Source organism: Lytechinus variegatus, chromosome 3 (assembly GCF_018143015.1).
Source record: "Lytechinus variegatus isolate NC3 chromosome 3, Lvar_3.0, whole genome shotgun sequence".
NCBI lineage: Eukaryota > Metazoa > Echinodermata > Echinoidea > Temnopleuroida > Toxopneustidae > Lytechinus > Lytechinus variegatus.
In genome coordinates, this window is record NC_054742.1 from 42,363,045 (window position 1) to 42,379,121 (window position 16,077).

The following is a 16,077-nucleotide window of genomic DNA, read 5'->3' on the forward strand; positions in this document are numbered from 1 at the left end:
CGAGTCTATTTTTCAGAATAATATACAAATGGACTTGCCATCGTAATTGAAAGTTTAGGAATAGAATACTTCTTTAGATAAAACATCCTGTCATATTTTCATCAGAAATGATACGGTTGGCAATGTTGGGCGGCCCAACTTAAGCATATCATGCACAGTGTGGATTAACACGCAGTTGAAAATTCTTTCACGTATTTTATTTCAATCGTAATATAGTGATATCTCATGATTTCATAGTTTTGTATTTTCACTTTTCCTCTTCACTCAAATTTAATTTCGTTTTGCTGGTTTATGAATACAGTAGATATATAAAAAGAAATTGTCGTTAGCAGTTTACTATATTCATATCAGGGGTTAGCTAATTAACCTTGGTGTCTTCTGACTTCTAATTTCATTTTCAATTTATGCACATTTCACTTGTCATTGTGTGCCTAACATAATAATTCTTTGAATGCTCGATTGGTAATTATCATTCTTAAGAATGATGTTAAATTAATATTTATTTTTTTTAAACTCTTTACATGTTTTTTCCTTTCCCAATACGGATTAACCATAACCGACAGTATGGATACTCAACATCTGTTAAACAGTGTGGATTCTAAATCAAGCACGGAGAAGTGAAGATGGAAGGTTTAATGTGAACACCCATTTCTTTGCCTCCAATCTCAGATTGATTTGTGGGCTTCTCACGCGGCACCACGGTGGCTTCCAATCCCCCTTCAGTTGTCACTGACGTCACCGTCACGTCACCAATTGCCATGACAACCGATATTGATGATTGACTTATACCTAAATGTTCAGCATTTTTTTACATTTTCTTCACCCATTTTTTTTTCTTCAGACGAGCCCTATTTTATCTAGGTCTGAGAGAATCCCAATGGGGGTACGTATGGTATGAATACAAACATTATACCGTCGGAAAGAGAGAAAAAAAATCTCTGTCGGGAATTATTTTTGTCTCTTACAATCATGTTGGTCCGAAATTGATCATGATTGTCACCGGGAATATATTTCATATGAATTCCATTCCACTTTATCGAAAAGACGATAATAAGCAATTTGATATACAACCCTGATAACAGCTGCTTGCCTATCGTATAGAGCTAAATGTTTCGATGAAATTAATGCAGCTATCGTTTTCCTTTCCCTCTCTTCGTTCTCAGTATAGGTTTCTTGCAGTATGGTTCTTTAGAAACCTTTTAAAAATATCAGCACTATTCGATGAATGTTTTATCTCGTCGATAAGACCATTGGACGGGAATGATTGATCACTGAAGCTCGAGACGTTGTATTCACAGTCAAATGGCCACAATCATTTCTTGACTTTGGATTCATAGCACGTAAAATACAATATCAACCATAGCTGAGTTTTTATATTAGTGAATTTGCATGCTGTTTGTGGGGTCCTCCAAGCTGCGTTTTTATTCTGTCAAGAAAAAAGTGGTTGAATTTTAAGCCACTGCGCTATATTCTGATAATTACGGCAAGTATAAGAGTAGCTTCTATCGTACCAATAATTAAGTTTAATGTTTCTCTGATCAAATATGCAAACGCAGAAACATATATGAGGAAATTAATGACTCTATTAGAATCTTCAATTACCGCAACCCTACTTGGATTATTCTTTATGTAAGTCAGATTGTGTTAGGAAATTGGATCGTTTGTGATGAATAAATGACATAACGAGTATGCGTTCAAATTCACATCAAATCTATGTGAAGTAAAACAATCTTAAAATTGAAAGAAAGTGTTTAGATTTGTTATTTCTATGAAGTAATCAACTTGTTTAAAAAGGCCATTATTACGATACAGAATCAATAATATCCATGTTATCCAAAACACATTTAAATATCTCCTGTAATTGGGAATATTTTCTAATAAGTCTTTAATAAAAATAGTTTTAATAGGTAACCAAACATAGGAACCGTTTCAAATAAATCATGCTAATTATCAACATTTCTTACGTTAGAATTGCAGTCTAGTTTACAAACCAATTAATATAGGTTTTCCCATCCAATTTCATTTAGGGGTCGCTTCAATCTATTAATGTGCATTTAAATTCACGCATTTTCGTTTTCGCGGAGATATCAGTCATTCAAATTTTAAAATCAGACAATGGGATATTAATTTTAAGACACTAGAGTTCGTTTCCGATCATTCAAATAAATTAATGGTCAAGGCTGTTTCACATTTGATCATTCAATATTTCTTATGTGCTTTTGATTTCGATCTACGGCAAAGAAGTTCGTTAATGCAACTTAACGAATGTACTTTTTATTTCAAATTTTGGGCAATGAAATTCAGGAATTGCGCCGGAGGGATTGCTTGAGCAACCAATATCATTTTTGAGAGTTCAAATTAATGATGTGTAATTCTTTGTTTTGCATGGTATCTGTATCTACATATAAAATATATAAACATATTTATAATGAAATTAGAAATGTTGTGCATTGGGTGGCTAAATTAAATATTTTATTAACCCATATTTGATTTTCCACAGTTTCCTTAGTTTTCAACATATTTTCCCCCATCTTTTGCCAAGGATTTTGCGTTTCGTTTACAAAGGTACACTGTTAAAAAAACCCTGATTTTACAGAAAAATAAAAGAAGATTTTGCAGAAAGCAATACCAGAATCATTCTTTAAATTCATGAAACAGGAATTTTTCTGCAATTTAACAGAACAGGTCTGTTAGAAAAAGGGGAAAAGAGTGTTTTATTTAAGAAAATTTGTAAGATTACACACACCAAATACCAATTTCCTGTAAGATTACGCAATCTGGTAAGATTACAGGTGTTCTCGAGACTCTGCTGCAGGAACTTCTTTTAGTTTAAGGATAAATTTTCTAACAGTGTATTAAGGTATTTTCACCCGACAATGCTGGCTGTTTGGGCATTTTCATTGATGTTTACTCTCTTCTTTTTGTGTGTGTGCTCTTTTCAACTTTATTACAAGTCCCAAAGGTGGAGCCATGATCTTCCGAGGGGGGGGGGGGGCATTTTGTACAGGAAAATTTTGACAACCTAAGAAAAAAGATCTTTACTACAAAATCGAGGTCATTTGTTCAAGGAAAACTTGAAAATTAAAAAAAGGTCCCCAGTTGCCTTTGCATGAAACATTCCAGTTAAAAAAAAGGCCATTCCAAAGTGGATCCGCTACTGACATGTCCCTTTTTATACATATTTTCAACTTTATTAAAATTCACGGGTAATCATCCCCTGTGTGTCAAGCACGGCCGATTTGGAAGGAGTGGCTCCATACCATTAACCGGTGTCTTTAATCTAGAAAAAAAACATTTTCATTCTAGCTCATTTTATAAACACTATTTCAAATTGTTTTTGTTGCTTTATATCTTAAATCAAATACACTAATTCAGAACTTGCTTGCCTACATACAATTCGTTTGACTAAACAACTGCCACGCCTTACAAAATCCGATTTTGAATGTCCATTTCTTAATTTCCATGCACCTATTTAACATATAAATATCACATTGTAAAATGATGTTGCAAAAAAAAAATGAATAGACCTGTGGAAAAATTACTTTGAACGCCCAGTCATTATTATCTCTATAAAATTACTTGATTCACTTAAAGAATGTTTTGCAGAATTAATGGACCCACATGCGGAAAAATGGTTCTACTTGCCAAACCATTAAATTGCATGCTGTTTATCTATATTCTAGTGACTTGTTTGATAATTATCTGCACAGATACACAAACACATTCAAGTGACAAATGAAATAATGAAACACAATGACAAATAACTGAGGCGATCACGGCTAAAGCGAAATTGAATGGTCATAACATTGAATTGAATTATTTAAATGTGAAAAATAAGCGGGAAAACTTATATGATATGATATTTTGCAATGAGAAGCATCGGAGATTGTGAACGTTGGTATTTGGAAGTTAAATATAAGGGAGAAACAAGCGCTTTGATCCCCTTTCCTAAAACGAAATGCTCCACATCTTTAAGCAATAAACTAAGCCTTCGAAGAGTTCATAAAAGCACATCTCCAGAGAATATCTAGCGGTAGTTGGGGAATATAATTTTGCAAGGTTCAGAACCTAAGGTGTACTTCGAAATTCAATTAGGTGTGAGGTGACAGTGGTCACGTGGTCTTATCTTACTGAATCCATATTGCTAATTACCCAAGGGGAGTGTGGGAGGGATATTAACTATGCTATTACACCAAAACACCGTAATAGAATTAGGTGACGCCATTAACTGCAATTTGAATCTATAAAGGATTGTGTCATGACATGCATGAGGTGAAAATACCACATCGGTGCTGGAACCTTGTATGTATCGTACAATAATGAAATAAGATTTTTCACTTTTGCTATCTTACTACCTATACTGTCTTTCGAATAATGCTGGAAATATCAATTGTCATCATTTCTATTGTTTCGCGTCAAGAATAATGTGTTTGCTGTCTTAGATTATCCCAAACTTGCACGCGCGAGATATGCCTACAGGTCTTTTTTTTCCTATACACATTAACATCATTAGGAAGATGAGCAGTGTTCAGCACAGAAGAAGAAGATGATGATGAAGGAGAAGAAGAAAAAGAAGAAGAAAAAGAAAAAAAGAATAAGTAGAAGAAGAAAGAAAGAAAGAAAGAAAGAAGGAGTAAGGAGAAGAAGATGATGAAGAAGAAAAAAGAGAAGAAGAAAAGGAAGAAGAAGAAGAAAAAGAACAACACAACAGGAAACAGGGAGAAAAACCAAATATTAAGAATAACAAAAACAAATCTTTATGGCAAAGAGGAGGAAAGAGGAAGTGAAAAAAAGATTCCAAGAACCAGCGCGACGAAATGTATTAGAAAGTAGTTGAGATCCTACACAAGACTTCAAAGGATTGTAATATCAGCAAGTCAAGTCGATGTGACGTAGCCTACATTAAAGCTCAAACCTTCAAGCCCCAAACCCGCTTAAGGTGATGTTGACATAGGATGATTTATGCGGCGGAGAGTAAGGCCAGCGTCACATTCAATTCCTTCCTGATCGGGTTATCATCGATAAGATATAAAGCCGATCTATATCATCCGGCTTCAAAAATGAATAATAAGCACAATATCTGAAATCTGATCAGACATTTTGCTCCAGCAACATTGCCCGAGGCTGTTTTACGTCAAACATATTATTCCAACACTTGATTTGATTCTGCTCTAGTCTCGTTCGGGGCATGCAATGGATGCCTGACTCGGAGTGAGGAATTCCACTCATCATGCTCATGAGAGATATGAAACAGTGCACAGTAAAAAAATTATACAACGCTGTTTACATTATGAACCTTACAGTAATTATTTAAACAGTTTAAACAAGCGTTTAAATCTAAAGCAACAAAGTTTAATTTTCAATATCTAATCTTAAGTTAAACATGAGTGTTTAAACTGCTAAAAAAATACTGTAAGGTTAATATAGTAAACAGCGTTTTTACTGTGTACAACCCTTTCCTTGGGCTTAAATTTTTAAAAGTTACCAATGTCAAAGTCCATGTTGCGCGTTAATATAGGTCTAGTTTCATATACAATTCATATAAATTTGAGGACTGTTTCAGAAAGCTGGTTGTGATGACTTCAAACATGACCCTCGATCTTGACGTTTTCTTGTGCTAAAATGTCTCTATGTAGCTAGCATCTAAAACATGTTGTAGTTTTCCGTAACGTTTTATGTCACTTACGAACATCTCCATAAAATATCATCCAATAATGATTATGTTTATATAAAATGTTTCCGTTCTCGCATGTGGTTCTAGAGTTGGAAGGGGAAATGGTGAGAATAATAACAGATGATCAATATTTGAATTTAATTTGAAGTTTTTACCTTGGTCCTGCTTCAGCTGTGTGTCATCTACCTCTCTGTTTTGTGATGCAACTACATTTTCGACCTATTGTAGAAAAAACAAAACAATTCGTAAAAATGATTAAGAATATACACAAACAATGCAATATATGACCTCCATGAAGAATAAGTGTTGACCAGAATATAATGACAATTTTGTGAATTATGAAAGACTATATACCCAATGCTGTAATCAGCGCTGAAAATGGATGCGAGATACACAAAAAGCCCACAATACAAACATTCTTTTGGCCCATCCTCCACCCCATTTCAACCAGTACAATTACAAAACTCCAATAGCATCGCCCTCCCTGCGTGGTTTAATTTCTATTGACTTCACATTCTTAATTTGTAGTACGATGCATTTTCAATTTGAGCTTAATGAGCCTGATCAAATTCTTATCGAATATAATTCAAATGTTAGGCTTACATAGACTCATGTAACCCATATATGCACTTTTACCAGAACAGCATCACAAGGTATACTTTTATTCATGCGTAAGCGATAGTGATGATGAACGGCGCCATTTATAGATCACGTAAAATGATCACGCATAGTCATCAGCAGCTTTATCGTTAAGCATTACATATGAAATGATTAATGTTCTCATATGGATAATAGTTAACCTATTCGCGTATATTCTCATCATTCATGGTGTTGGGTTGAAATGTTAGTTGGTCTATCGACCTGATTATGCAGACTGCAGCTAATTAAGGTTACAGGATGCTTCCCACATCCCCGAATCACCATACAAGTTCTATTTTTCAGCAAAGGTCATCATGTGGGCGGTTTTAACGTCAGCAGCATTTCGATCTCCGAACAGAGATAGTGACAAAGGATCGTTTGTCCATTTGTTTTGGAAGGATTAAAAGGGAAAAAATTCCATGGATTTATGACATAAAACGGTTCCATATGCCTACTTGAATGAAAGACCATCGGGCTTAATTGAATGGTCCTTCAAATCCAGATTTTTCTCTAAGTGCCTTCTTAACAACCAATTAAAGGGTCTGCTTAAAGTGTTTGAGGGAAAAAAATGACCTAATGGCAAACAATAATTTTACCGATATAAATCTACCGTCTGAACAAAATGCTGAGGAAAAAAGGAAACCTACATGTATGTCAATACTATTATTAACACCGTTATGCAAATATTGTGGATCATTGCCATCTTAAAATAATAATCGAAAGCATATACCAGTTTATTTAATTTCGTCTTCTTTTCAAGTATTTTTTCCACGTTAATAGTATTTCAGTCATAATTTTGGTATTCTACGAAATTATAAAATCACTATTCTCTACATAATCAACAAATTGCAAAATCATAATCTAACTTGTTTCCTTTTATGACCTGAATCTTTATCTATAAATTATTTGAAAAATCAACACTGCTAGCGTCAAAAGGGTCTCGCAAGATTATTGAAGGTGGCCAGGCAGTTCTGCTGTATGTGCGTATGAATCCAATGAATGATGCAATTTTAGAGGATGTGTTATCAAGAAACACTTTCACCTGCAAAGGTAGAGTTATGTTTCGTGTCACCTCATCTTACTGATCTACTGAGACTATTTATTCCTTTCCCCTAAAACTCTCCCACTATATACGTCACTTCAAAATATTCAGTATTCTTAAAAAGAAACACTAATCAATTTGAAACCCATTTTTCTCATACATTTCGAACCCTCCTCTTTCTATCTCCTCCCCTTTCAGTTTTGCCCTTGCTTTCTCATATGTCTTAATTATATCACATTATACGTTTTTTAACAAAATTAGAACATGATCAGTCAACTCGCCGGCGATAAACTAATTCTGAATTTAGAAAAAAACATTCACCACAAGATATGCAATTTCATGGAATACTCCAATGGAAGTACCTTGATTCCGAAATGTTTTCGCTTCCCTCCCTCCACAAATCCATCCACATCGGCCGTTTGATTTGATAAGCTTACAATGAAAACGCTTTATTTTGTGGTGAATGTTTTTTTTTAATGTTACATTATACAGATAAACATTTAATTTTCAATTAAATCGAAATAAGGAAGATGTTACGCATCTCGTTTACTCTTACGATAAACCAGCTGTAGTTGACAAGATGAAAGAGCTAATGCTCGGTTGAACTAATATCACAGACACTTAATTCTATTGTCTAATTACATTTGACACCAAAATAGTAATTTATGACGGAAAATATCAATTGCATTAATCTGACTATACACTCTTAAAAGAAATCCGCAAATTGACTAGATCAGTAGTCAGCTGTGTGCAACTGATATGTTTAGTGACCTTTTTATATATATTCTTGTCGTACATAACTCTGTTCTAGTAAAATACGACTAGAAAATAGTCAAATATGATTAGAATAACATTTGCACCCAGCTCACCCAATTAACTAGTCATTTTGACCGATTTTTTTGAGAGTGTATTCCTCTATTCATTTAGACTAGTTTGTATTTCGATTGTACACTGGCATTCCTCCGTACAGTACTCTCCATTGCATCGCCTCTCACTCAATCTCTCGTTTGACAGGCTTCAGAAATATTCATTATTCTTTGTCCTCAGGCATCGATCCTTGAATATACTTGATGCTGTTCTATGGTTGACTGAAATGGATCGTTCCAGGGGTAAAATAGTCAGATGTCTTCTTTGACAGGCAATACTTTTTTCAGAGGTATGTGTATTTAAAAAAAGACTTGAGACAGTACTGAGACTCTCTCTTCTTTTTTAAAGCATATGATCTTACGAGGACAGGATATGATCATTGTGCTTGTTTTCATCTTGCATCATTCAGTCTTTTCTTCCAACAGGTATAAGTTCTTGGTGAATGATAATGACCCCCGATACCAGATGGTGTTAATCAATGATAGATGCTAGAGATGATGCAAAATGATGTGATAATCAATGATAGCAAACGGGTTCTTAATGATGTATTTTAAAATATGAAATATAATGTCATGTGTCAATTTACTTAACACTTTGTCTCCTCCTAATGAATTCGTATTGAAAGTCAAACAATTAGCAGTGAGTGGTACGACTTTTTTAGAGGGATGCTCCAGGCTTTGAAATGAATATTTACATCTAAATAGAGTATTGATTCAAATCAAAGAGCAAATGATGCTAAAATTTCATACAAAATCATGAATACGAAAGTTTAGCAAATACGACGAAGTTAGAATTTGAATTAACGAAGTTATTTTTTTTAGCAATATTTTTTAAACAGTTATTTTTATGCACGTCATCACGAATATTCATTAGGTGGGCTGATGATTTCACATCCCCACATCCTCCTTTTTCTTTTGCTTTAACATGAAATCACATTTGTTTCATTTTTTCCACATAATATGTGTCTCCATGATGAAATAAGTTGCAGCAATAAATAATCAATGCACTTGATCGGTTGCTAATCTTGGTAATAATTTTTTGAATAAACCTTATTTCATGTAAAAAAAATACAAGAGAGCAAGTGGGGATATGACATCATCAGCCCATTTTATGAATATTCATGAAGACATGCCTCGAACTGTTTCACCGGAATGATGCAATTCTTTAAAATTCAATAACTTCTTTATTGTTATCCGATTTTTTTTCAAATTATCAGCACTTTGCTCTGTGATTTTTACTCTATTATTTGAACTATAAACACCTTCAGCCTGGAGCATCCCTTTAATGCTATGATCATGATGATATCGTAATATTAGGATCAGGCATTTTGTTTTAGTAAGTCCACGGTTGATTTCGTTTTTAAAGAATTTAGCAAATTTGTTCATGATTCAAACTCAAATAATATATTCAGCTGCTATTTTATTACATATAGAAGAATTGTAAGAGCAATTACATTCATTTATTTATCTTCTCTTTAAAGAAATTCCTAACAAAAATAAAGAAAATTCCAGAATGTCATTGTAAAAGCTTTTGTTAAGCAGGCCTCTGCCTATTTAAAGGCCAATGATTTTTTAATAGAGATTGCTTTACAATAGACTTGTATTGGTAGTGTAAATTAACAATATGCTTAGCTATTTTGTTGACATTGTTTATTTCAATGAGGTCATTCAAGAGTGTTTCAAATGTAGACAGCTCTAGAAATGAGCAGAATGTTCTTAATGACAAAATGTAGACAATACTAGAACCTTCCATAATAGTGAATACTAGAAGCCTCTAGAATAGTGAATACTAGAAGGTTCTAGAATAGTTGAAATGTGTATATAAGGTGACAGTTTTTTCAAGAACATCATATCATATATCAGATCACTTCATCATATCAGATCAGAGCTAAGAGTTTCACGTCAGACTTTATGTCAGAGCAGACTTTGTTTCCACCTGGAATATTTATCTTCTGTGGAATTATTTACCCGCCATCAATGAACTGTTTGCAGTTATTTTGAGAGAGGAATTCTCAGTTCTCATCGAGATCATCAACCTGTTTTAATGAACACTCTTCAACCCATGAATTGCTGAAATCGACTGTTAATCATCATCAACATCGTCTTCAAGGACATTTCAACTCTTTACAGTGACTCTTGTCATTCATCGTGCTTCAACATCGGTGTCATCATTTAAGCCAACTTTGACTTTTATCTGGATACTATAATTTGGAATAATTGCCAGAACTGATTTCAAGAGACGTAAGACCATTATCATTTATGATTTGTTTGTATATGGTTAATTATTTCCTGTAACAAAAAAGGGAAATCAGATTTCAAATCATATTATTGTTATTTGTTGCAGTATCGTGATCAATATCAATTACAATCATTTTGAATCAGAAAGGAATGGCCAGACCTGTATGAGCAAATTAATCTTGCTTTTTTGTTTATTAAGATAGACTACTTTTCATATATCACCATACCAATAAGAATCCTGTCAACCGGCGTTATCTTGTGTCGCATGCTACTGCGCTGGACATACACTTGGTATATACGGAGGGTAATTTAAGGCTAGATGTATGGAAAATCTTGATTAACACTATCGCATTTCTAGTTAATGAGTTATATCTTAATTACACACTGTTCTTCTCATCACTTCAAAATAAAACTTCAACGTCAGAAAAAGGTGATTTCATTCTTTTTGATAAATCGCGAAGTGTTCCATTGGCACAAGTAAGACCAATCATCATAAAGACCTTATCAATATTAGTGATCATCATCGAGGATGGAAAGGGCATATATATTAAACTAACAACAGAGTGCCACTTACGTTTTGGTCATAAATGTGCTGATTTTATTATATTAAAAAGGCTCGTTTATCCATGGACTTGTCCGGATTAGGCGGATACCTTCAAACTGAAAATAGCTGTGCTTCCATTCGTCATATCGATAATCATTAATAATAATGGCATTTTATTTACAAAAACTGAAATATTTTGCTTTTCCGAGGAAAACAACCATTGCAACTTATGTAATTATTATTGACGTCTTTTGATATCTTAGATCCAAAGCAAGTAAATTAGGGATAACGTACATTATATCCCTTGGATGAATTGCAAGGTATATATATATATACACACATCGACATTTTGGCTATAAAATTCTGACTTCCTTCTTGTTTAAGTATTTGAATAGATTCATTTTCTTCGTAATAAATGTGCAAGAGAGAATGATAAATTCAGTGATATAGGAGCGCAAATGCTCTTTTTTACACTGTTTCCTCCTACATGTGGAATTTACCATACAATATCCATTAACAACAAATTGTATTCTAGCTATGCCGTTAGGTGTATGCATATACGGCCATACGGACGTGAATCATGATCTGGATCTGCTTGGTTAATAAGACTGCTATTTGTAACACCAGTAGCCTGTTGCATAAAACTTTTTACCTGAGAAAACTCTGGTAAAAACTGAAAACTAAGGTTAGTCTGATTTCTGCCATTGACTTTAACACAGGGAAAAAACTCTGGTAAAAAATACCTGAGTTTTCTCAGGTAAAAAGTTTTATGCAACAGGCCCCTGATGAAATTGATATTGGTCCTCATAAGAAACTCTAAATACAAAAAGATTAAATTATCATTTATGGGTTAGGAAATAATCACAGTTTTGATATTACGTTAATATTTCGAGCATGTTCAAATTCACGCAATTAAATCTTATTCAGTCAACATAGCCCCCCCCCCCAAAAAAAAAATACCAAGGTTACATTTTGAAAATGTGATTAATCCTGGGTCATTTTGAATGGAGATTTACCGTGCTCGAAGAGACCTTTTCACAAAAGTGTGTATAAGCTACAAACGTCATTCCATGCATCTGATCAAGGAGATATCACCTCTAATTGGCTGTATTTGCGGTACTTGTCAATCAAATAAATCCAAATGACAATTAGGAGTAGTAATAATGTCCTCCCTTTTGAATATTGATCCAACATTCTCAAGACGCTGTAGAGTCTTATCAATATAGTATTAAGAAATTTGTTTATTTGCAACTTATCGAAAACCGAATAAGATAATGTACCAATGTGTCATGTCATATAATCTACTTTCTGCCATGTCTTTCTTAAGTTTGTCTGAATTGCATAAAAGGGAAGGTAGAATAGATACGACCAACCAATTCAGGCGGGACGAGGTGAATATTGCGGTCGGAATAAAAAAGAAAGTTGCAGAAACCCATACCGGATCCGATATCTGCTCGAGTCGCGGATAGAATATGCGGAATGAGAATGTATCCGGTATCCTCCCGTGGGGAGATGAATTTGATTTGGTTTGATTCTCCGATTTAATTCACCCCCATTGTCACCCAAGTCACATCGAATAGATGACAACTGGAGTGACTACCTGGTGATAAAGCCCTTGTAGTCTGATTCAAATGAGGGGCTTATGGAGTGAAAATGACTTTCACAGTCCATCCATACAGATGAGAAAATGGGCATTGAGACAAACAGGTTGGTGATTATTGTCCGTCAGGATGACCAGATGGGTCCCTGATTGGTTCTCGAACTGAACAGACCGGATAAAGGCATAGTAAGATTAATTACAAAAGGAGAGAAGTGATGTGATTAACGGAAAAAAGGGAGAGAAAGAGGGAGACAGTGTGGATGAGAAGTAATATAGATTGAAGGAGAGAGATAGAAGGGCGAAGAAGTGAGTTAAGGAAATGAGAGTGAGAAAAAAAAGCCAGAAGAGAGAGGGTTGTGTATATTTGACATTTTTAAGGGTATTGACTCCATATCTTTTCATGATCATTTAATAGTCAAAACCGATTTTACTACAACGCACGTACAAGTTTATTCGAGAATAGAAGAGTAAACTTCTTCAAACAGTCTCTTCATAAAAACTTTTTTAAAAATTAATATTGAATTTGTGAAAGATTGCGATTCTACCCGTTTAGACCTTACTATCAAAAAAGGTTGGTTTTGTTTAATTTGATATCAAATTCATTATCGAAATCAAAATCGAAAGACCAGAATTTCTTTTACTCATTTACGATGTACTATTTTCCCACAAATTAGATTAACTTCGTAGTACCGGCTTTAAAATTCTAGTACTTGATGATCATTTATTAGCAGATTAAATGTATTCCTCAAGGACAAATGCCACATTCTGAGGTGTTTTTAATTTTCAGATCTGAACAGAAGTACTCCTCTCGTCTCTCAATAGGTCCCCAATCTGACAGCAAACACTCTCAATTACTCGCTTGAGAAGTAGCTCGAAAGGTCGTAGCATTTTAACAGTTTAGCTCATGAGAAATCGTCGCCTCATCAGCACCTTCCTCCCCCTATTGCTTCATCCTATTAACTATTACTCTTTTCCATATCTACTTTCCATTCTTCTCCTCTTCTCCATCCCCTCCCGTGCCCCATTCCCTTTCCTCTTCACCCGATTCTTAAACTTGCCGCTGAATTTTCATTTCGACAGCGATGCGCATAGTGGCAAACAATAAACTAATGTCCTACGGCACGCCATGAAAATTGATGTGGCCATCGCTCACTCGCTAGCGATTTGCCCATTAAAACACATTGCGATACAAAGGGAAGTCAATAACGTTAAAGTCTCTAATTTTAGCAACCACCATAGGCTTATTTACAAATATCCCGAATGACAAATGAAAAGTGATTGTCATCAGCAATCTCTCACGATCACTACGAAGGACATTTATTGATTTTTATGATTCTTTTTAACGATAAAACAGTACAATTTAATTTTTGAAAAAAGTCACAAACCTTCATACAAATCGCTGTTCAAAATGAAGTAAAATATATACATTTTGTAAAAATAAAATTGATTGCAAATATTCCAGGATGATGACGCTATCTGATTAGGAGGAATCATCCAAACAATCATTACGTAGATATATGAGATGATGAAGGTGGGAGAACAATAATATTCACATAAAATAACGATTGAGGTTGTCAATGGAATTATCCATTCAGCCTGTACAATTATGCAAGAATGCACGAATTGTAAATAATCAGTTTTCCACTTAATCTATTCCTATCTTCTTTCTTATTTTTGTTAATGAAATTGATTTCATTAACTTGTTATTCTCACGTGAAATTTCATTAGCGGCGAGAGCTATGTTGCGTCCGCCACAATGACACGAAGAAGGGTTGCTTCTTCACTCTTATTATCACTCGAGGTGTAATTATGTTCTTATGTAAGGCGACGAAAACTTGTAAATACATGATAAAGAGGTATTTTTGTATTCTTTCTTAATGAATGAGTTGTTACTGGAGGGTGAATTCTGCGCTCATTATTGAAGAGAAGATGTGAGAGGATGGGAGAGAGAAAGAGAGAGAGAGAGTGATTGAGAGGAAAAGGGTAGGATATTATCTCTGTTCTTCTTTTACTGCACACAATAATTCATAACCATTATTTTTTTCTTGACCAAATCGATAGAACATCCATGAATAATTCCCGGACCCGTTTTCTTTTGGCTCACTTTCAAAGAGAGCTTGTTACCTTGGCAGCCCTTCTATGCAGAAGAATATTAGATGAAAGAATAGATAACTGGATGCCTAAAACGGATAACAGGCATGCGGTGCATGCTATCTGAATTTTCGTATAAACATTGCGCTGTCACTAATTAACAGAAAGGCCACGGGTAAAATAAACGGAACAAAACAATAAACCTAAAAACATCGTCGGCAAGGATATTTTAAGCAGGAAACCGCCTGTCGCAGTTTGATGCAGAGAAATTCGAGAATTAATTGGTAATCAGGACCCAATTTTACTGGAGCTAATCATTTCATGGCGATTATTCATATTTTGTGAAAGATTAATCATAGAAACAGATGTATTTCTCATTTTCAGTTCGCATGCATCTTTCTGTATACAAAATTCCATTAATTTGATATTTGTTTTACATTATATATATTGCTAATTTCAATCTTTATTGGGATTAGTGATGACCATGATCACCCCAAAATATTAATCATATGATTACATAATGTAAGATTACATAATGTAATATATAAAAAAAAGTAGATCGAAGATGATAGAAACATATATCAAACGCTATTATATTTCATACTACATGTCTAACATAAATGTGATGTATTTTTTTTTATTTTGGACAGTGTATCGAAATGGCACATATCGGGTTGACTCGTACTATTGCCGACATGAGTTTGTTAGACCGGTTCTTGGCAGGTGTAACTTGTTTGCCTCCCGGGTATATTCGATTTTCTACGCGGTTCCCTTCCGTTTACTGTTGGAATTTCAAGGCGGGAAAACCTACTCGAGACGACAAAGAAAATCAGCCTTTACCATTTCCCTTCTGGTATATTCTCAAATTTCCTTTTTACCTATTTAAGAATCTATGTGCTCGTTTTTGTGTTTACGTGCATGCCGGGTGCACGTCATCAAGCCTGGATGATGTGTGTGTGTGTGTGTGTGTGTGTCGGTGTGTATGTGTGTATGTGTGTGATGGGGTCTATCTACAGCCTTGTTCGGAACAGTCGGAAGATTTATGTCTCTGAAAACGAGGGTAATAAATCTCTATCAGTTCGTGAGAGTGTGGTAGACGTATAGGGTATTCTGCTTTTAGCAGCATGTTTTTGCAAGTCTAATAAAAATCTACTTTGATACGGTTGGTAACATCGCTTTTTTTCATTGCTTTCGTCACTGGTTACCGTTCATCAATCATTCCTTTTTTCATCGCTGTCTCTATTACACTCATCAGTCTACTTAAATTCTCTGTTTGTTGTTCTATTTTGCGTATATAACCATAATATTGATTTCCCCGGAGAAAAGCTTTATATATTTTTGATCTGGAGAGAATATGAATTCTATCTCAATTCGAAACTTCAG

General features: G+C 34.4%; 1 protein-coding gene across 1 annotated transcript in view; it reads right to left on the bottom strand.

Moving 5' to 3' along the window:
• The window catches only part of LOC121411069 (probable serine/threonine-protein kinase kinX), a 48,909-nt gene that overhangs the window by 15,964 nt on the left and 16,868 nt on the right, over positions 1 to 16,077 (bottom strand). Inside the window, exon 3 of the mRNA XM_041603561.1 lies at positions 5,830 to 5,893. Coding sequence (XP_041459495.1) covers positions 5,830 to 5,893 — 64 coding nt within the window. The remainder of the gene's footprint in view (positions 1 to 5,829; positions 5,894 to 16,077) is intronic.